General features: G+C 36.4%; 4 protein-coding genes across 4 annotated transcripts; 1 reads left to right on the top strand and 3 right to left on the bottom strand.

The window, feature by feature from the left end:
• Positions 1-1,011: 1,011 nt before the first annotated feature.
• Positions 1,012-9,616, bottom strand: LOC146164043 (SWI/SNF-related matrix-associated actin-dependent regulator of chromatin subfamily D member 1-like). Its single transcript, XM_083381060.1, has 9 exons — positions 9,574-9,616; positions 8,667-8,886; positions 5,711-5,792; positions 5,376-5,555; positions 3,908-4,111; positions 3,636-3,809; positions 2,936-3,127; positions 2,218-2,385; positions 1,012-2,011 (listed from the first exon to the last, which is right to left on the bottom strand). Exons 2-9 carry the CDS (start codon positions 8,864-8,866, stop codon positions 1,811-1,813), a joined length of 1,401 nt encoding a protein of 466 aa, XP_083237186.1. The 5' UTR covers positions 8,867-8,886; positions 9,574-9,616; the 3' UTR covers positions 1,012-1,810.
• A 4,366-nt stretch (positions 9,617-13,982) lies between these two features.
• LOC146164044 (uncharacterized) lies at positions 13,983-16,353 on the bottom strand. Its single transcript, XM_083381949.1, has 2 exons — positions 15,278-16,353; positions 13,983-14,797 (listed from the first exon to the last, which is right to left on the bottom strand). The coding sequence occupies exons 1-2, from the start codon at positions 15,433-15,435 to the stop codon at positions 14,521-14,523; spliced, it is 435 nt and encodes a 144-aa protein (XP_083238075.1). The 5' UTR covers positions 15,436-16,353; the 3' UTR covers positions 13,983-14,520.
• Positions 16,354-16,900: 547 nt separating this feature from the next.
• LOC146164045 (phenazine biosynthesis-like domain-containing protein) lies at positions 16,901-20,390 on the top strand. Its single transcript, XM_083381947.1, has 4 exons — positions 16,901-17,084; positions 18,366-18,498; positions 19,596-19,719; positions 19,785-20,390. Exons 1-4 carry the CDS (start codon positions 16,996-16,998, stop codon positions 20,303-20,305), a joined length of 867 nt encoding a protein of 288 aa, XP_083238073.1. The 5' UTR covers positions 16,901-16,995; the 3' UTR covers positions 20,306-20,390.
• LOC146164046 (mitochondrial import inner membrane translocase subunit Tim23-like) lies at positions 19,695-21,803 on the bottom strand. The gene is made up of 4 exons (XM_083381948.1): positions 21,340-21,803; positions 21,019-21,208; positions 20,875-20,950; positions 19,695-20,516 (listed from the first exon to the last, which is right to left on the bottom strand). The coding sequence occupies exons 1-4, from the start codon at positions 21,580-21,582 to the stop codon at positions 20,393-20,395; spliced, it is 633 nt and encodes a 210-aa protein (XP_083238074.1). The 5' UTR covers positions 21,583-21,803; the 3' UTR covers positions 19,695-20,392.
• Positions 21,804-22,415: the final 612 nt, after the last annotated feature.

Here is a 22,415-nt window from a genome sequence, read left to right on the forward strand (position 1 = left end):
CACAATATGCATGGGGTGCACCAGTACGAAAAGGTATACAAGGCATCACTAAATTTCAATAAGCCATTAATATTTGACATTCAGGATATTAGAAAAAAAAGTGTAGGTTTCAACTGACGTATATAAATGCTGTTTTGTGACATGTTATAGAACTCGCGAGCAGCCTGCAGCCATGATCGAACTCTCCCTGACAGTGTGTAAAACTTTTGACAGCTCCGCTCGGTTTAATTGACATGATGATATTTGATACGCATAATAATTTTTACTTCAGTTTACCTTTCAAGCTTTTTACTTCAGTTTACCTTTCAAGTAAACGGAGTGCAGGAGTTAGTCAAAACAACTAATGGTTAACCAAGCCAAAAAAGGTTGAAGAGCAATGTCCTACACCTACGCTACGATGATTTTGGAACAAATTATTACAGCCATATTGCAAAAAACGGTATAGATTCTCAAAAATGACAAAAACGCATAAGTTGCATTTGTAGATATCCTGATTCCAAAGGACGCTCGCCTCTGGTGACACAGAAAATGCGTAAAGTTACTTTCGGGCAGCGGGATGTTTTTTATCGTTTATCCAGTTTTAGTTGGTCAACAATAGCAAAACCGCGCCTTTGGGTTAAAAAGATTTGCACTTGAAGTTGTCATACAAATTAATTTTAGGAGTGACATGACCTAGTGCCCCAAAACCACCAAATTATGCCTGCTTGTAAGTTTTTGATATTTTCTGTTTGGGAGTAGATCGACATACACACTGTACCTACTTGGCGAAATAAGTTTATAGCCAAATTAAATAATGTTCCCCGGGCCACCAATAACAATGTCGCTTTCCACGTGCGACCCACAGGCCTCGGTTTGGACCACCCAATACTGTATGCCCCAAAAATTAAAAAAAGGTAATAAGCAAAAAAACACCTGCATATTACGTTTAAATTCATCGCTGAAGATTTGTAATTGCCTTGATATACAAAGCAATAAAAAATTAAATATTTTAATTCAACAAATTGCGTCCTGGGCCGCCCAGAATGTTTTCACAAGCAGTCAAGCAGCGTGTTTGGGACCCGTTTAAACATCGGACAAAAAAGAAGTTGAGTGATGTTGTAACTTTTTTAAAAAACAAAGCCTCCCAGAACTACGAATCTTTGTCAATTTAAAGGTGTCACGCATTTATGCCGACGCCTGCAAACCCGTAGGCCTATGTTGAAATCTTTGCTTCTGCGAAAACCTCGTATTAATTAAGAAATCACAAAGAACTCTTACCTACAAATACAAAATCGAGTAAATGTAAACCACCGTGCTCATCAAAGCAGATTGCTATCTGTTAGCCTGGTATTTGACAGATACAAGTACAAAACATTAATAGGAATGAACTGTTAACGCTATTATTTTACATATCGTTCGAGGTCAAGATGCCTTGCAGCTCATTTCCTAAATCACTGCAATACAGTCGAAATAGTAGTAAAAGCTTTTTTTCACAGTGAAGTAATCTGAAGAAGCTTGTCGTTCTTGTACGAGCGTGTCTGCAACAGGGCTGCGGAGTCGATTAAAATAACCCTAGTCCGACTCCTGTCAACTGTGCGATTTCGTCGAATCCCAGGCAAACTAATTTGTTGCAGTCTATTACACGATAAAATCTAAACTTCTACAAAGGCTTGTTATCCAAATCACGCTGTATTTTCTACCAATCATGAAAACTGTATACTTTGGCGAAACGTTTTCCATATACAGGACGGCAGTAGGAATAACACGCAGCAGCAAATTTCGCGTGGTGCTTCTATGTACAACAAAACGGTCCACCGAAATTGCATCATATTTAGATGTTTGAGCTCTTGATTGCTTGCTCAAGCTCCAGTCTTCGCTGCTGAACTTTTGAGTAAAAGTATCGGGACACCGCCTCCTGTGACCACGGAGCGTAGTAGTAGTCCGCTATTCTTTCTTCCTCCTTGTTACCAGTTGCATCCGTCATAGTCTTTAGATCTTTCGTTTGAGACGAAATCCAGTCGCCAATAAACTCCTGGGGCAAAAGAAAAAAACATGTTGGTTATTCATGAGTTAGTAGGTAAGAACTCACATTCAAATTATACGTTTATATTTTACTCTAGGTGAGATTGATTTTACGACATATATACATTTTGCTAAGTTATTAATATAATTGAAACAGAAATTTCCTCAACCGGCCTAAATAGCGAAACATGACCAAAATTGGGCCTTGATTAATACCTGAGGACTTTCCGAGAACCCCATGTAAAACTCTCGCTGAATGCGATGCTGTTTGACCTTTGCGACAGTGTCCTGAATGCGACGTTCCAACTCTGCTATTTCTTGTTGGCTAGCCGACGAGAGAAGAAATGACGTCATCTGAGTCTTTAAAGTGTCATCCAATTCAACCTTCGAAGATTTTATTAATTTTTAACAGTTGTACAGTATGAAATTGCATTAGAAATATATGATATAAATTCATGCCCAAAGTCTTTTTTGCAGGAAAGCGGGCTGCTGTGTGACAAATTTAATGTCGTTATGCAAATAATTTCGAAAAAGTCAACTTTGTAAATTTCTATTTTTTGTAGTTGCACTATCAAAGCTCAAAAAAGCTCATCACAGACAGGCAGTATTTATGTCCGACAATTAATCAGAAGAGATGATGATGACCAATGCCACGTCATAGTACCCAGTTATACAAGAATTGTATATTGTGCTTTTCAGCTTTAGTCATCTATAAACGTTTGCACGTTTCAATTTTTTATTATTTAATAAATTTTGGACCATAGCAATGACGTCATTTGGTATCAAATCGGACGGTAGTACTTTTTTTTCCAAATATCGGCTATCCGAAAAATACAAAAAAATATGGATTTTCAGTATTATTTTTTTTAGACAACAAAACTTTTGTGTGCTATTTCTAGTTCTTTCACCAGTATGAAAAACAAATATAAATTACTTCAATATCATAGCAAGCTTGCTTCTTAGCATCTGCAGGATCAACACTGATAATGTGATGGATAACAACCGGATCTGGTGGGTGAAGAAGGGGCTGCATCAACTGAGGAATGTCTGCAAATCGAATTCTGGCTCTACCCAAAATCTGCTCAAGGTACGGATCGCAATTGATGAACTCCCTCTCATGAGCATCCTGTAACAAAAGAAACATCAAACTGTGATAAAAACAGAAGACAAAATTCCTAGTATTATTATTGATTTATTTGTTTCTATTAAAACTTTATACACTTTTGTTGAAATATAACGAAAAACAACCGCCTACAAGGTTGATTTACTTCTGAACAGCAACAAACTTGCCAGCGCATATTACAATATAGAACGTCACCAGTTTCTGTCGAGCAGTTATTTTTGTTTTTCAAACCATCAGTGAGTAACACTTGGTATCAGAAGAACCTATTTTGCTCATGAACTTACTTGATCAAAGCATACAAACATAATTAAACAAAAAAATGCTTGTAGCTTTACATGCAAAATACAATAACCTGTGACTGCGGTAATTATGAGACATATGTTTATCTCTACTTTCGGCATAAGAAAACAGAAAATATAGTTAAGCTGTTGGTTTTCAGCCTAAAATTGTATTGCAAACCCTAGTATCATGTTACTACTGGCTGGATCAACTCAGTTTTTATTAGTAGTACCTGAAGCTTGTGTGATTTGATGTATTGCCAGAGACCTTGAATAATCACTGGACGCGATTGAGTATGGATCCCTAAAAGCCGAGCAAGTCTGCCATCCAACTTAAACTGTGGTGGCATGTAGTTCAACATAAATAGCATTGTGCACTTCACATTTTTATCTCCATGCCGCTTCACCTATTGGTCAAGAAAACAATTGTATTTCTATTGTAGCCTAAGTTAAATTAATTTAGGTGGTTAATATATTAAAAATCTTTACAAAGCAAGAAATATACCTGGAAGCCATCAGTCTCTTGTGTGCTTCCAGTGCGATGCCACTCTACCAAGTGGTTGTCAGGTCCATACAGATCCTTGTCAAGCTCTATGACCAGGCTTTTAAAGAAGGAAGAAAACTTTCTTTTATGTTTCAAAGTTTCATGTTTGTTTGGGTGAATTGGGTCATCCAAAAGTCTTCCCTCAACTCGCAACTCCCAAGATGGCTTCAAAATAAACAAAATCATGTTGGAAATAAATAAAAATATTTTGCCTTACATGCAGTTCACATGAGATGCAAACTAAATTGGTTTGATGGGCCAATTTCAGGTTTAAAATATGTTTTTATCTTAACCACTTAAAAAGGAGTGTGACCCCACTTAGTTGATTTTTTTTATCATTGCATGCTTTGAAAGTGCAGAATGTTCAATAAGATAAGCCAAAATAAGGAAAAATAGTACTTGAAAAAAAAATTATGCATCTGGTAGTCTTCCATGGATAAATATCAGTGCGGGGCATTAGTTAAGAAATGCTGTAGATAGTATTGTGAAAAAGCAACAAAGACTTAATAATTACTGTATTAGAGCAAGGATACCTAATAATTACAATATATTTAAAAAAATCTTTTTTTTCATGTTGTTGGGTTTTCAAGCTTATGTTGGACTTCAGGTTATTTTGTTCATTGACGACTGATCATCAAAAAGTGTTTCATAGCAATTGTTTTGATTGTTTTGTCATGCGAAGCAGTGTGTTATACGGCATATCACAAAGCCAAACTCTGTGGGCCGTAATAAGTTTACAATTTATGTCAAAACATGTAGTTTTTAAGCATCTTATTATAACAACTGTCAATCAGGGGCATACCTAGGAGAAAGATGGTGGTGAAATGCATAAGATATACAAAAACAGTTTGTAAAAGAGGTAGTGAGCAAAAAGTAAGTGGCAGACAGCTCGTGGGCCTAGGCTGCCGACCCCTAAATTTTAAATTTAGGGCGTCTAAAAATGCTCTGCAAACCCACGTTTGGCGCCTATGATTCCAAAAAAATATATTTAGCTTTTGGCATTCAATACTTCCATTCCTTGATAAATTCACAAAATACATTGCAACTCTTTTACATTTATTTTCGGCCAAAAAAAAAACAAAAAAAACGGTTTATTAACAAATTACACTCTTTGTGATTTGATAACATGGTAATTATTACGTACACTGTAACTACTTTAAGTAATTTTTGCTTTAAAATTTTTCTTTTTGGTATTTTGCTGAATTAACAATCCAAGTTGTTCAGTTCATAATAGAATAGAATCTGACCTACTAAATTAATTAATCAAGTTTACAGAGTGGTGATGTAAAACAGTGCCCTGTAGTCTAATTTAAAATTAATTAAAAAGAATAATTTATTTCAAATGAAAAAAATGTATAACATACAGGTGCATAGCAAAGCACATCTCACGAATCTAAGTTTAAAAATACAAATGGAATGGGTTTATTACCTTTGAACTGTCCTCTTTAGTATCTCCTTCTGGTTTTGCAGGAAAATACTGATTAGATATAAAAACTCTTAGCTTTCTTTTGACCTTTACTGGTCGCTTAAGAGCTTCTTGGATGTCAAGTCGCTTTCTCATAATAGTAGAATCTAGTTTTCTCTCAAAGGCAAGAAGATCCATATATGCCTTCAAAAAAAACAAAGGCCCCATAAAAACTGACATCTTGTTATAGTAACTATTAAAAGGAAAAAAAATACTTAAATAAAAAAAATATATCCTTGCTATGAATATTTCGTAGTAAAATCTTTATATAATTGTTTTTTGTAACTGGTAATGATTACCTGCGACTCTGGGACTAGATCACGAACTGTTTGAGGAAGCACTTTGTCAGACAATTTTTTCTTCTTCAGAAGTTGTTTGTTCCTATGTAACATTGAATTGGAAACAAGAACTATGAATTTATATTAAACAAAAGCAGGGGTGTCAAACTTTTGGGCTCAAATAAATATATTTATTAAACTTTACAGTCATACCAGTATACGGGGTCGGGGTATAGTAGTCAAACTTTAAAAATATCAGGAAATGCTTGTTGAACACCCCACACAACAAAACTGCTTAGAGAACCGCTTTTGTGATTTGCAGATTATCAGTTAAACAAAGCATTGTGGCCCTTGTAAGTGCCCAAATAGACTCTTTTTTGGTCTTCAGTTATTATAACGTTATAATCTGTAATTTTTTGGGGCTTGGTTTGTCCATCGCATAGATGTTTGCGTTGCAAGGGAGAGGCGTTGCAATAGGCGCGGGAGAGCACAAGAGGAGTCGCTAGATTTTTAATTAGAAAGACAGTCATTTTCTTCCAAACATAAAAATTACTATTTATTTAGAGCATCGTGTTTGCTTAAGACATGATAGTTGGCCCCCGTTTCTTTCCTGTTTATAATGACATAAATTCAGGCTGCTCATTTAGTCAATCCATACAGAACACAACACACAACATTTTTTTTTTGGTCTATATCAGCGTGGTCCAACTGCAGGCCCGCGGGACAAAGTTGGCCCGTGAGTTCAGCTTTTTTGGCCCGCGAACTGATAGTCAGCTTTGGTTCAATCTGGCAATATCACAATTTTTGTTTTTTTAAATTTTTTGGTGTTGAAATTATTTCATAACTACCGTAACTGAACAAAGGTATACATTCCATAAAGTTAATATGCATACCATAGACTATGTATAATTTGCCAGCAATATGCCTAAGAATCGCAATTTAAAAACATTGGCCCGCAAGATAAAAAAAACTTGTTATTGGCCCGCGATGAAAAGAAGTTGGACCACCCTGGTCTATATTATAACTTTGCATTGTACATTTTTTACCAAAACAATGGCCTAATAGTTTTATCTTTGGAAAGTCCTTTTTAGTATTACCACTTCACTATGTCTCAACCTGTAACACTAAAAATAAATCTTTATTATTTTATTTAGAACGTTTGTAATGACTATAAGTTTTCAAATAACACTGGTCAACAAATTTTAACTTTTTTTTCTAAACGAAATTGCGAGTATTTCATCTTAGATGTGTTTTTCGTGCTGCTTTCAAATATACCTTTAGTTTTTCTCTAGCACATCACATTTTAAAAATATTGTCAAATTTAAATTTTCCGAAAAAACGCATTGAAAACAACGCACAGCTGTGATAAATGGCCCTTTAAAATGTCTGACATAAAACTTTTTTATACACATAACTCAAGTCATCACCACAGAACTTCTATGATGGAATTTTCAAGTATTTCCCTCTTTTAAAATCCTTTGTGATGGGGTTTTATTTCCTAAAATGTCGATTTTTTTGTCACTAACTGAAACTAGGTTTTCTAAAAAAAAAAAAAAAAAAATCAACTAGATGCGTGGAAAATGCACTTTGGGGGACATACATAGCCCATCTATATGCTAAGCTAAGCAGATCATCAACACCAAACGGAAAAGAATGCAATTCGCATTTTCTAAAAAGTTAGCACACAGTCACCAAATGCCACTGAGGCGCGTATTACCACAGTTTTACAATGTGCATCCTTTGATATCCTCAAGCAGGAAAATTTTCTATGAGGCGCAATGTTTGTGATATCAGCCACTTACGGTTCTTATAGCCTTATAGTCTCTTAGTAATGCAGTTGGTAGGACAACTGTTGTAGCAAAAGGATCACTTACTGTAGGCCGTCTCAGTTTTATTTCCGTTATGTATTAATACTACATCAATCTCAAGCAAGTGGTTTTATTTTAATCCTAATACAAGCAGTTTTGACTTTTCGTTTGAAAAAAACATGCATTTACAGTAAGGCTGTTTAAATCTCTCGCTTTCGTTATGTTCTTAAAAAACCCATTTAATCTTCAACTTTATCAGGGAAAATTCATGACTTTTATTAGGAGAAAGTGAAACACGCATTGGGGCATTATGTAGTATAGGTTTCCTTGCTTAATCTAACAGCTTAAGTACAATTGTGCAACTTAATGATATCCAAAGTGATTCATTGCTTGTCGTTGGTCACTCAAATTTAAAAAGGTTTATGTAACAACATTTCTGATTAAAATCTGGCATTTCCGAACATTTATTCATTTAGACTTTTTCTGCTGTAGTGCTACGAGAATTTATTTAAACAGCATACTTAGCTCGGATGCTGTTTTTACATGTGGAAATTAACTACTTAATTACAAAAATCGTTGATAGAAATCCTTTTCTACATGTTTTTTGTGGAGATATCAGCAAAAAAACAGATAAAACGGTGTGTGAGTCACATTACAGTTGGATTGTGCCAAGGTGCGTAATTTGCCTATGTTAATAATACAGCAATACATTAAAAAAATTAAAATGCGAATATCTCAAAAACCTAATGTGCTAGAAAAAAAATAAGGGCATTTTCAGAATCAGTGCCGAAAACACATTAAGGATCAATTGATCACATCTCCGTTTAAAATTTGCTGTTGACCAGTGTAATCGATAATGTTGAACTTGTAAGTGCTGATAAATCCGTTAGGAAATGCTTGGTAGTATGGAAATTAGCAAACGGGCATGCAGTATTTTTGGCAAGTGTTAAGTGCTGATTGGTAGACACTCGCCTGACCGGTGAATGCAAATTTTAATTCAAGGTCAACTCTGAAGTATATATTTATATATACTATTTTTGTGGTATTTTTGGAGGAAGTAGCAAATTAAATCAGAGCTTTAAATAGGGTCTAAAGAAATGATTTTAATAACATTAAAGTAATAGAGTCCATGGCCACACAACCTAACTTTTTATCACCTCACTACTAACCTGGCATCAGCTGGTGAGTTTGCCATTGGTGCTCCTGGAGTTGGTACGGGACGCTTTCTTGAAGATACAGGTTCTGATCTTGATGGTGTTGAAGGGGTGTACGGAGAAGAAGGATTGCTTCCCCACATGTTTCTGCTCATTGGCTTAGGTTGTGTTATGGGCTGTGGTGGTCGATGCATTATTGCTTCTTTTGTATTCATTTTTATCTGTTTCTAAAAGGCTAAAACAAATAACTCTACAAGTTATTATACATCTTACCACACTGCCAACCTTTGGGCAGATATTAAATTTTCTCCTCACTTTTCGGAATTTTTACCAATTGTTTGTTCATCGCATATTTATTGCATGAAGTCCACGAAATAAAAATGAATATGCACTGTGTAAAATATTGCAAGTCCATCCACAGGTTTTTACACCAAAACAAATCAAATATGCACCAGATTTGTATTTTATGTTACACTAGCTGGGTCACATGCGCTCATAAAACGGTAACTTAAAACATTATAGAACATAATTATAAAAAATGGAAGAATTATTTGGGACTATTTCTACTGGGTAGTAAAAAGTAACGCAAAAAACGTCTACAAACACCGCAACGCATAATATTTAGGTTAGGGTGTCGGTTAACGTTTGGGTGTGGGTGGCTCGGCAAGTATTATTAAATTTAATATTAATAATAATGCTTGACACACCCAAACCCTATCCCAAATAATGTGCGTTGCGGTATGCGGTATTTTTAGACCTTTTATTAGCGTTACTTTTTATACGTACCAAATTGATGGAGCGCCATAAATTTATGGTCCAGAAACCTACCACTTTTTTTGTACAGTAACCAAACGAGTGGCAAAAATTGAAATTGAAAGAAAGAAATATGGAAGAATAAATATAAAACAAATAACTGACTCACCCAAGCCCTAACCCAAATAATGTTAGCACTTAGCAGCACATGCAAGGCTGCCACTCTAAATTTCCATTTTTCCCTACCACACATGCCAGTTTTACCCTACGTTTTCCCTACGCTTTTGCGGGTAAATCTAGGGGCCCTACAACAACTCCATTGACGTAAGTGGGCTAAAAAACAAAATAGGGAGAGGAAATTTGCCCGGCAACCAGCTTCCGTACTTAAAATTTTTTTAAGTTATTTTATTTAATTTTCCATTTTAGAAGAATGAGCCAGTCCCCAAAGTTTGAAATTTAAAGTTCAGTAAACGGCTAGTATAGTGCCTTCTTTCTGTAGGCCTAATATTTTCACACCAAGTTCTATAATTTAATGTTATTTGGTAAATAACTCCATTGCACGTGTCTAAACCCCATAATTTTCTTTTTTACGAAAATACCCTACTTCCCCCTACAAAGTACGCTTTTCCCCGTAGGTATTCCCTACCCCCTACTTTAGGCGAAAATACCCTACCGTAGGTGCTGCACATGCTACAGAGCCCTTGCACTAAAAATCAAAAGAAAAAACATTTTTCACTGATATATCACGTGACAAAATGAAGCTAGTCTATTCGCTACGATAAAAGTTAAGTTTTGTTCATAATGCAGTGGTAGCTTTTCAAGCTTTAAAATCTGTTACATTTTCGTTAGACACAAAGGATATTAGCTTTGTTGTGAAATATTAATCGAATTGTTAAAATATTAAATGTTAATCGAATTGTTACGTCACTTTATAGCGTTGTCCAGTGGTAACTTTATTGCAGTGGTCCCCAACCATTTTGTGGTCGCGAAACCTATGCACATCATAAAACATATACAATTTGTTAAAATGATCCCATTTCTAGATAATTGTTTATAAATTATGCAAGCATGCTCTAGTAACTCGAGTTACGGATTAGGGTGAATTGCGTCATAACGATTTTTAATCCCAGGGAAGAAAACGTTTAACGTACTACATGTACGCTTATAAAGTTACAACGAAAGGTAACTTGAATAAAGCAATAATAATTGATTTACCAGTATTCAGTAAATTGATAATAATGGATATTGTCATATTGTTTAAGTGGGAAAACATTCTTCGAGTTTCGCAAAACCGGTGTATATTTTAACAGGGAGACAATGACCACCGTTCTATCTGACAACATTAAATCGAAACTAACAAACTGTCACGGCATTTAAAATTGCATATTATCAGCCTGTAAAATTCATTTTACATTAGAAAAATACAGCATATACTGCGCTTTCAACAAATGTAGGTCAGGGCGCAGCAAAATATGTCGTGTAAGTAAATGCAATATAATAGTTTTTATTGTATCGACAGCAGCTGCGCGAATATAATATGGCGAGAAGCGAAGTATCAGCTGGTCTGTTTCCTACTAAATTAGCTAGGCAGGTCAAGCAGGAAAAAGGAAATCGAGGTGAAACATTCACAGTTTCATGAAGCGAAAACGCTATTACATCAACAAACAATCAAACATACGTCGCTGCTATGAACGTGTCTTCGGGAAAAAAATTGGCCATTCACGTTACTTCTGTTAGACCAGCGGTTCTCAACCTTTTATATGTGTCGTGTCCTCCTTAGAAAGGCTTTTAATCCTCGTGGCCGCCCTCGATTATAAAAAAATTAGCTAGAATTTGTAGCAGCATTATTCTTTCTTTGAGAATGCTTTTTATCACGGTGATTTATATTAACATCACCACCGAGCAGTGCAGATTTGCGAATTTGCGACATTTGATCACACAAAACCTTGTTTAAGCTTTCTGTAACGTATTTTCAATAGTAGGCTAAACATCTGAAAGTAACGTATTTTCAATAGGAAACATCTGAAAGTACCGGTATGTGTCTTATACTGGCTTTAATACAATTAATTTTACAACTAAAAAATCAATGGAACAACAACAAATCTCTCTCTACAAGCCAAAATGGTAGTATCGTTATTTGACGTTTTGTGAAAAAAATGTTCAACTTGCTTGTATTAGTTTTGCTATCATTCTTACTTGCCGTTTACAAACTAATTAAAATGCTGGTTTAAACGTTCCAAAGAATTACGGAGTAGGCTAAACTAAAAAAACACAAATGTTTATTGTACGTGACGTAGCAAGTGCAATTAGGCGACAGGCAAAGAATTGCAAGCTTGAGATCGACTGTTGCAAAACTTCTCACGAACAGCAGGTAGTAACATGTAAGAAAAATGCGTTACAATAGGTCAAAATAGGTTTAACACTACAAGTTTGAGTTTAACTGAAAAATTTGAAAATAGTGACACGGTTTTGCAATACCACGACATTGCTACAGACTTATGCTCGTGGCCCCCCAATGACAGCTCCGTGGCCGTCGTAAACAAGAGGTCTGTTACTTGTGTTTTCCGGTATTTTTAATAATCAGTCGAATTAACCGTAAAATGTATACATCATCAAGGCATGTATTTTAACCGTATGTAATAATCATGTTGTAATTTTATTAACTTTCCATAATACTTGAAACTTGTTTTGAAACGTATATGTTACTTTCTATATCGCCCAAAAAAAACATATAGAACAATTGTTTTCAAACTTTACACCAAAGTTGAAAGGGAGTTTTAACCATACGCTCGAAACGCATAAAATTTCATTGCAAATATATTATTGGCATTTTGTGATAGTATAATTAATCTTGGCAGCTGTTTTGAAATTTCAATTCAACAAAAAACTACAAAGCACCAATATCAGGTATTATTTTTCAAATATGCTGTTAAAAGCCCACAATGTTCTCTAATTAGTTATTGCAAAGGAGTCCAATTTTTCAGCTTTTCTTTGTTAATTGCTCTTTCTTCTCTTGGCTGCCTAGGATATTTGCTAATGTTGTCTGTCAACATACATTTCTTATGGTGTACCGCTCCATTTTTTTAGCGCACGTAAAAATATGTTCACTGAGAATGTAGCGAAAGAGCTTAGCTCACTAATTTAACTGCACTCCCTAAAGTCGTAAAAAAATTTTAATCTGCATTTAGCATATTAACCATTAACGCATGCCAGCACGGTCACGGCCACCAACACGTGCTTATTAAAATACGTGTTAACGGCCGCACAATTCTTCATCGACGGCCGCAGGTTGGACACCGTTGGTATAGGCTATATTTTTTACCTCGCGTTTTTTATAGTGGTCCTATTATCGCTGTAAGAATTTTATTGCATTTGTCGTTAAGTATTACAATCTAAACTGATTTTACCCGTGTACTAAAATTTTGAACATTTTAGAACGAATCAGACGTATATCTTGTTAATGCTTCCATGAAGTACATCTAAAATATGTATAAGTATATAAGGGATCCCTGAGATCAATGCAAGGATCTCAAGGATCGCCAAAATTGATTGGAACGATCGTCAGGATCGCCAAGAACAATCGCACGGAACGCAAAAAGATCGCTAGAATCGGTTGGTTTAGCAACGACGATTATAATAATCCCTACAATACACGTTTAACAACGTCCTCTAGGATATCTATAGGACCAATCACAAGGATGGAATTGATCGCTTAGGATTGTGGGGTGGGTTAACGCTCGGGGTTAAGGTTGGGGTTATGCGATCATGGGTCAGCCCGGGAAGGGTGTGGCTTCAGGGTTAGGAGTTTCCTAAAAGGGTGTGGCTTCAGGGTTAGGAGTTCCTAAAAGGGTGTGGCTTCAGGGCCTCAATTCATCGGAATATAGACTAAATTTATCGGAATAAAGCCTAAATTCACCGGAAGGAGGCCTAAATAGCCACTAACGCCCGAACCTGTGGGTAGAGTGTATGGGACGATCGGGGGCCATCGGTCTGGCATTGGCCGTGTTGGTCACAAGGTTTGGACGCCCTAGTCTGACCGGCGCCGCTGTTTTGGCACCGGACTTTTGGTCCTGTTTGGGGTTATTGGTCGGTAATGGGTGGGGTTAGAAAATGGGTTAATATAGTGTTGAAATTATTAGGGGAGTTAGTGATGTACTTAGGGGTGGGGTTTGGGGTTAGTTAAATCGTCATTTAGGTCTGATTCTGACCTTTTAGGTCTTATTCCGACGTATTTAGGACTTTTCCGATTTAGACGGTACTAATACCAATAGGTATTAATCGTATTTTGACCTTATTCTTAATTGTGTTTTATTTTGACGTTGGTGTTGTTCTCATCTTGGTATTATGGCTGGAGTCCATCTAGTTGTGTCAAACGTTGTTCTAAGGACCTCGTTGGTGAATATTGCTTAACATCATTTTTACATCGCTTACTGATCAACGAAATTACCTTTGAAAAGGTTATAGCTATAGACATAAGGACAGTTTAATAGTCGGTAACGGGATGACAATTTTTTTTAACTAACTATATCACTATAACGATAAACGAAATGACACTGAAGTTAAATACCAATGAAAAAGTCCTATGTTCACGACTGAACGTTTATTTAATATAATTGTGGTATCTTGGTGTTTCTCAGTTAACAACAATGGAACGCAACACAGAAAAGATAATGAAAGGTAAGCACATGTTTGTATAAGCAGACACCGAAACATGAAAAAAACGCATCAGCAAGAAACAGCAAAATGTTGCTTTTGAAATTTTAATCGCAGTCAAGAATACATTGACCAACGTTTGAATTTTGGTGCAATGAATAAACAAAAAAAAAGTAAGTTGACTGAAGTATGAATGGACTACTCGTCTTTACTAGAATCACCTAGGCGCCAAAGGGCAAACTGCCTTGTTTGTACCATGAAGGATGAGTACGCTATAGAGGTCAAAAATAGTTTTTAGAAAAGCACGAAGCATGAAATTACTTCTAAACTAATGCACCACTAAAGCGAGACACAAGTCGGACTGGGTAAAATAAATAAAACAACATATTTTACGCACAAAAATGACCACAGAATAAGACAAAACAGTGCAGAAAAGCAAGTAGAGCGAGTATATGTAGAATACTCAAAGTGTCGATGCCGGCATATCACCCCATTGTTCAACAAAGCTGCTTTCAAACTTTTCCTCAACGGCATCTTTGTCAGGTGTTGGCGCGTCATAGAATGGACCTGTTCTGGGCTGAACGCTGTGGACGACGATAGGGTCATCGGCAAATTGTACTTGACTCGGTCCCGCTTCCATTGGACCTTCGTAGTTGCGATCACTTAGCTTGGCAAAAGCTTCGTCGCTGTCCGTTGAGGCCGGTTTGTAATCCTTTTTTTCTTTGTTTTTACTCTTTGTGCTGTGAAGAACAAGAAATGATAATTATTACTATGGTTGTATTTTTGTTCACAATTTTGCACATTTTTAACAGCAATAGTTTGGTTTTACCAAATCTGGTTACAGTTTTTTTTGGTAGTAGCGACATCGATTAAAAATGAACAATTTAAAAAAAAAGGATAAACAACAGATTACGGTAATGATTGTTAAAGAGATTTCATTAAGTCATAATAAAAACATTTATTTGTCAACTGGCTAATATTTAAAACATTATAGGCTCGTGGTCGCCCTTAAACGGCACCTAGGGAGCCAATAGCTACGGTTGACAAACCCTGTTCTACACCATTTTTTTAATGTCATAAAAATACAAATTCGATGCATTTAAAACTAAATAGGTAACTCCCAGAATTACAGGGTAAATCGTTCCTAAAAAAGGTAATTTGTTCCTAAGTAAAGTATTAATATAAACCGTAAGTCACGAATAGGAAAACTCGGTGCTTACAACTGTCTGTAAAAGTGAAAAGACACCATGACGATAACTCCAACAAGAAGCAAGGAAATCGTAATGGCAAAGGGTATCAACCAGATTTCTATGGAAGTTCCGGCCTTTAAGTGGATCGATGTTAATTGTTGCTTCTGTTCTTGAGTTAAAGTAGACATTTTGTTTAATTTGAATATTCGTTACAAACAATGACTAAACCTAAACTACAAGAAAAAAAATTATACATATAGGCTACACCTTCAAAGCCTTATATCAGTGATAAGAATCATGTAGAACAAACAAATACGCCACGGTTGAATAAGTAGTATGGGCTATCAATGGAGTTCATTCATCAAAAAACCCGCAATCCAAAGCGCCAGGGCCATTGGCTGACGCGAGTCACGTGGGTCAACACCTACTACGCTCTTGATAAAGATCCGGGTATGCGCTTGCGCGAAGCCCTTTTTCGCTTAGTTTTGACAATAAGCGCTTCACAACGTAACGTCGTAACGGGATTGTGTACAATACAAAACCCGACAGTCACATGTAATGGGTAAAGGCTTTACTGCGTTGGTTTCCTTCGTAAATTACTGCACTAAACTTAAATCAAAACATAGTTTTTTACGGAATATTTAGATCTTTAATATATATTACATGATCTTCAAAAGAACTTAATTATTATACGAATTTTATACCTAAGATTGAATAGTTTGCTTGCTGAACAATATGTTTACCGTAAGGTTAAATTAGCACATGTTTAACAAACCAAAAAGCTAAATCTATACTTGCCTTTACATTATGGACAATAAGTGTACACTGTACAGCTATGGTTTTTGTGCTTTTACACAAGTTACTTCTTAGTCTGACCTAAGTAAGTAAATTCAGATTATTGCTTTTGTTGTTGTATCAACGTTATGCGCCAAAATAATAAACATTGAATTGAAGATGTATCGTACCTCTGGCTAAGTCACATGGTGGTCGGGTAAAACTACACGCTTCCCTGGCGAATCGCTCTACCAATCGCAACTAACCTCACTGCTGCCTAACAGGAAAATAACGGCTGACGCAACATCGAGCATAGGGACGTGTCGCGCGTGATAGACTACACACTACTGCGAGCTACCGTATTATTACGCCTCGCGAAAAGCTTGAGCGGTCGCCTTTTTTCCGTAAATGGCTACGTCACGCGCCCGCGGGTTAGTTCTTTATAGTACAGTTCACTGGACGGTGTGCAGCGTCATTCAAGAGGAATGCCACCTCTAGTATAATGCGAAGGATGACGAGGTGTTTTTAAAAAGTTACCGTTCACTTTTGGGAAAAGTTCGCGTTGATAAGGAAAGCAATGCGTTAGTGGCAAAGACATTTTAAAAGTAATTATTCTTTAAATTCACTGTGCGACTTGTGCGTCAAGTGTCACTTTACCAATGCGCCTCATGAGAAAATTAATGTGCAGTAAACGTGTGTGCTGTGTAGGTTGTAAAGCATATTGTGTGTTTTTAATTGAAATATCTGTCGCCGAACTGCTCTGGCTAATCAAGCGTTAAAAACAACACAAAACCGTGTCACAAAGCGGATACCATATTCTATGAGCTGCGGCGTTTTCAAACACTTACGACAAGAACAGGAGATTTGAGAACCTTTGTTCATTACATGAGAGAATGTTTTTCTGACAGAATTTAAAATGTGACTGAGTAAGGGTAATTATTACTGTTTTGCAGAGTTGTTTTACAAAGGCTAAAATGAGTGAAGTGCCTCTTTACATTATTGACGCATTCTCTGATAAGCCTTTTTACGGCAATGCTGCAGCCATTTGCTGGATTGGTTCAAGGTAGGCAATGTAGGGAGATTCTGGTGAAATTGAGAAGGCTAGTAAAGTAAACCTATTTTTATGTTTATTTTGTGTTTTAGGTTAAACAGTTGTTTTTAAATAATCCAGGGTTGAAGGTATGAATAATTTTTTACCCGAAACGATACAAAATTTTCTCACCGGAACGCATGGCACAGAGTTGCGACATAGCGGGTCGTCTAAACTTTAAAACAAGTAACCTTGTACTTGTAGGTCAAATGAGGTTATCCATCGATTTCGTGCACAAATATGCAACCGAAATGTTAGTTTAAATGCTTTTACGGAGATTGCGGAATAGCCCGGTGAAAAAAGGATATGACCTGGTAAAAAAGAAAATTTTACGTGTACCGCGTTACGCAAAGATTATATTCCGACCGTTCAGGCTTACTTTCACCACTGGAATAATATTATAGTGCAAAAGTATATTATTGTTCCCTAAACATTTCTGTATTATTGTTTCTTAAACAAGATCATAGGTCTGTGATTCTTAAACAGTGTTCCGTGGCACACTGATGTGTCTCGAGAGATTTTAGGTGTACTGCGAAACTTTTAGAAAACAACATTCTTAAACATTTTAAAACAAGCATATGACAGACTTAAAACGAATATTAAAAACAATAAAACGACGCATCAGGGGGCCACGACGTTTTCCCTACGTTTACTGTATAAATACAAAATTCAAAAAATAGGGGATTCATTTTTTCTACGTATTATCCGTTTTAAGGAATCGAATCAGCCCAGAGGCTCTCTATGCATAACAGGTTGCGCTGTGTGACTTAGACTCCACAAAGCGTAATTTCTGTTAAACTAGACCACAAATTCTGTTATTTCGAGCAACATGAAAATTTATTTTATGTGACTAAGGCGTCACGTCTCTTAAATTAATAGCATTGCCAATTTTAACCAAACAATGGTTTTTAGACTGCGTTTGATCTGCATTTTGCGCACGAATTCGCTCGGCAACAACGGGTGTTTTTAATTTTTTTATGACTTAACTATGTGTACTCATTTCTAAAAAAATGCATAAATGGCCCAAAACAACAAAACCTGGATCCGCCCCTGTTTATTATATAAAATAGCGTGATAATTTTCTAGTCATGGCAGATGGTAACCATGATGATACCCCTCAAAAACCCTCAACTGTCATAGGGCGTTTTGCACAGAAATATCTCAACACTGAGTCGTCTTTATTGAAAAAATAACACGCATTCTTATAACGTAAAAATCGGACAAATGCAGTGACTTCCATATTGTTCTTTTAAGGAAGCTTGAAGAATGCACAATGCAATCAATGGCGACAGAAATGAACTTATCCGAAACCGCTTTCATCACCACTTCGGGAGATTACGCGAACGACGCAGTATTTGGTCTTCGGTGGTTTACGCCAACTAATGAGGTTAGTAGCGTTGTGATAATACACGCCACTCTCACTTACATTGCATAGTCGCCTCCGCGTAAATAGCCCGTTTCTATTTGTGTACGACTAGAGACCATTATTTCGTTTTAAGTTGATTGTGTTATTCCAGTTCCATTTATAGTGACATTTCAGGTTAAACATTTAACGAGAATTCCAGTCGGGTGCCGTAAATCTATTTATTTTTTAGAGGTGCCGTAAGCCATAAAAGATTGAGAATCACTGACTTAAGCCAATGACGTTAGTGCATGTAAGTCACTGCTAATGACTTGACTTGTTGACTTAAGAAAATTTGGTAAAATGACTTAACTTAAGTCTTTTGGACTAACGATTTGGTTTAGACTTTAAGTGTTTTCATTGGCCATTTTATTATAAATTTCGGTTTTATACATTTAATTTTTCACTAAAACAATTTTCTTTGCTTCATGTTGTTTTGTAAGTTATTTTATATCAGAGATTTTACTTGCTCGGATAATGGCTTGCCCAAAACTGGACTTGTTATTTTTTGAAGACTTGACTTTGGTTATTTCGCCAATGAATTACTGGGAGTTCAGTCATTTCAAAATGACTTGTTTACAACATTGCGAAGCACTTATCTAAAGTGACATTTAAAGATTTCCTTTGGCCACGCACCAATGAAAAGGCATAGTGAAAATTTACAGCCATGGACTTTTGGGGGGATTAACTTAACTCTAATGAGGACGTAGTTTTGTATTGCGTTCGACAGTTTGTTTATTTGTGCTTATCCTTCTTGGTAATTTGAATTAGATTGTTATGAATTTATACCTCCATCCTGTAGCTACCAACCCAAAATGCCGCATTAGGGATGACGACGTCCGAAACTTGACATTCAGGGGAAAATTTCCAAATTATCAAGACAAAATTGAATTAAGCGTCAACAAGTTTAGTTACTATCTTTTGTCTAGTATAAAAGCAGCGTTGTGTCTGTATTAACTTGCAATGAAATCAGCACCGATACCTCCCTAGCATCAGATTAAGACCGATACTACCATTTGGTCTCGGCTGCGATCCGATATTACCGGACATCCCTAATGGCATGTAATTATATTGTTGCTTAGGTACCTTTGTGTGGTCACGCAACGCTCGCCGCGGCCGCTACCGTGTTTGGAATTGCCCTAAACAACAATCCAAGCATTACTTTCTCCACATTAAGTGGGGATTTATTTGCTCACAAAAAAGGAGGTTGGTTGCTACTAATTAGATTTACAAAAAATTTATTCGTACAATAATGCATCGTTAACACACAGATTACATCCAATTGGACTTCCCTTCCAACGCACCGGAGGCGATCAAGGACGAAGATCAGCTAGATCTGTCAAAGATTTACAGGTCAATTTTCGGCGAGGTCCCTCGAATCGACGAAGTACTCATTTCCCGACGACAGAAAAAGCTGCTCGTTAGGATGCCGGCCCATTTTACGCGAAAAGACCTCGAAGCGATTCGTCCGAACTTTGCGGCGATGCTGTCCGCGCACGACGGATCGATTTTTAAAGGACTGATCGTCACGGTGGCGGGTACGGACGGCTACGACTTTTTTTCACGCTACTTTGCTCCTTGGAATGGCATCGACGAAGACCCGGTGACAGGTTCGGCTCACACAGTGTTGGGTCCGTATTGGAGCGGGAAAACGGGAAAACGGCAGCAGCTAGGTCGCCAGTGTTCAAGGCGGGGAGGAGACGTCCAGGTAACGGTACGGGATGATGGAAGAGTTAACCTTGCTGGGAAGTACGCCGTGGTGTTGAAGGGAAAGATTTGCCTGCCTTCTTAAATGAGCTTTTTTTGAATGTTGTAGACGGTTGTTTTGAAGTTGTAATTGGGGGTGTACGACATCAAATATAAATATATAAATTGAGGTTCAAGCACGCCTGGTAATGTCTCGGATGTACTCGGATGCCTGCGACTTGTACAAGCTTAAAAGTCCGCCAAGTGCCAGTCCAGCTCCAGCGCCGAATAGGAGTCTTCCAGCAGGAGGAAGGCGACTAAATAAAATCACTTTTGTTGACAGAATACAAAATACCAATTAAAAAAAATTCACCCCTATACTTTAACAGTACTCTCTCTGTTGAACTTGCAATATTTACTAAAATGTTAAATAAACTGGGAAAAAAGGTTCCCAACAAGTTTAGTATACTACTTAACAAATAAACTTTTATTTTTAATCACTCCAACCTTACTTAACTAAAATAATTTAAACACAAACAGTTTTTAGATTCCGTTCTTCAAAGTTATGCCTACTTACTTAAATGAACTTGACATAAAATAAGATGTTATGGGTTTTACTTTACTAAAAACATCACAAAACTAAATAATAATTTGAAAATTATAATGAATGTTTACCGGATAGTTTTCCGAATAACGCCAACAGCTTCCTCTTCAGTTGCTTGTGGTCCATGTTTTTTAACATTTAGAACACCTTAGAATTTATAAAAAATGGTAAAAAAGATAGTTTTTATCCAATTTTAACAACAAACAAGTGTGTACCTGGTAAGGAGTACAGAGCTCCAGCAGTGGCACCTCCAATTAACGTGTTTAGGTCATCTTCAACACCTCGTGATTTTTCACATATTATAGAGCATGCACAGTAAAGAAAGGCAACTGAACCGAACTTTTGGGCCATCTGGCCACCGTTTTTCAACACAGCACTTGTCATTTGCATTCGCTGTGACTTTCCCTAGATTTCAACAAAACAATAAAATTGTATTAAAAAATATGCATCAATCCATTTCAATTTCAGGCTGTTTAAACTTTTACAAGTATTCCAACTCAGCCAATCAGGTAATTTATCTATAAACTTGGTACTACCTTCAGCAATTGCAGACCGCTATATCGCAGACTTTCCAGGCCTCCAATTGTGGCTCCGAACACAGTGGCGGAACCAATGATTGAAAACATTGTTTGAGCTCTTGAACGTACTGCTGATGCATCTTCTGGCAAAATGTATTCTTCTGCCCCGCTTAGATAATTGGGGTTGATGCTTAAATATGGGGTTTGCATCATGGGGGAGGATGACCCTTGTTGTTGCTCCTGGTTGGAAGAGCCAAACATTGTTATTTAACTTTGCTTGTGGTTGCAATTATTGGTCCGAATCCAATTGAAAGGCAAGTGGTCAAAGACTTCAGTTTAATTTTTGCTTGATGTTGCGAATGTTTGTCTCAATCCAATTTAATAGCAGGTTGTCAAACACTGCACATAAGAAATATCTCTTAAACAAAAATTGTTGAAAACTGCACAGGTCACTATTCTAAATATTTATGGCTTTTATTTAAGGTGCTACGTTAAAACAGAATAGGTTACTTTCCAAAGACTGAATGAATTTTGCACTATGTTTCACAATCAAAACCCATAGATGGAAGATTAAGCTGGCACCAAAGAGCAAAATTTAAAGTTTGATACCCAGCTAAATAAAAACATGTTGCATGCTTTAATACACTACTTCATGGTGTATGGGAATAAAAATGTATTTGGTGATCATTGCGGAGGCAAATAACGTGTAAATTTTGGAAGAAATGTGTATTTGGAAACGTAACCAGCAGTTTATGCGACAACACAAGTAGTGGGTATACTTTGTTTGTTAAAAAAAGGTATAGAGAGTTTTCTTTCCATGTACTTTTTCACACTTTATTAAAACATAAAGATATGTTTCAAAAGTATGCAAGGGTGTCTTCAAAATTGTTTTTTAAACTAGTCAAGCTGGTAAAATCATACATGGAAAAGAAAGATACGAATTAAAAGGCTTTTCGACCTTTCCAGGAATATAGTTTTATTGGAATTAAAAAAAATAACCGGCTTAACCTTTTAAAATAACATTCCTAATATAAAACCTACAAAAACCCGTAAAAAACTAATGGTTTCTATCAAAAAGCATCTTCAGACACGGT

The sequence above is a fragment of the Ascidiella aspersa genome, chromosome 2 (genome assembly GCF_963924565.1).
Source record: "Ascidiella aspersa chromosome 2, kaAscAspe10.2, whole genome shotgun sequence".
Lineage (NCBI taxonomy): Eukaryota > Metazoa > Chordata > Ascidiacea > Phlebobranchia > Ascidiidae > Ascidiella > Ascidiella aspersa.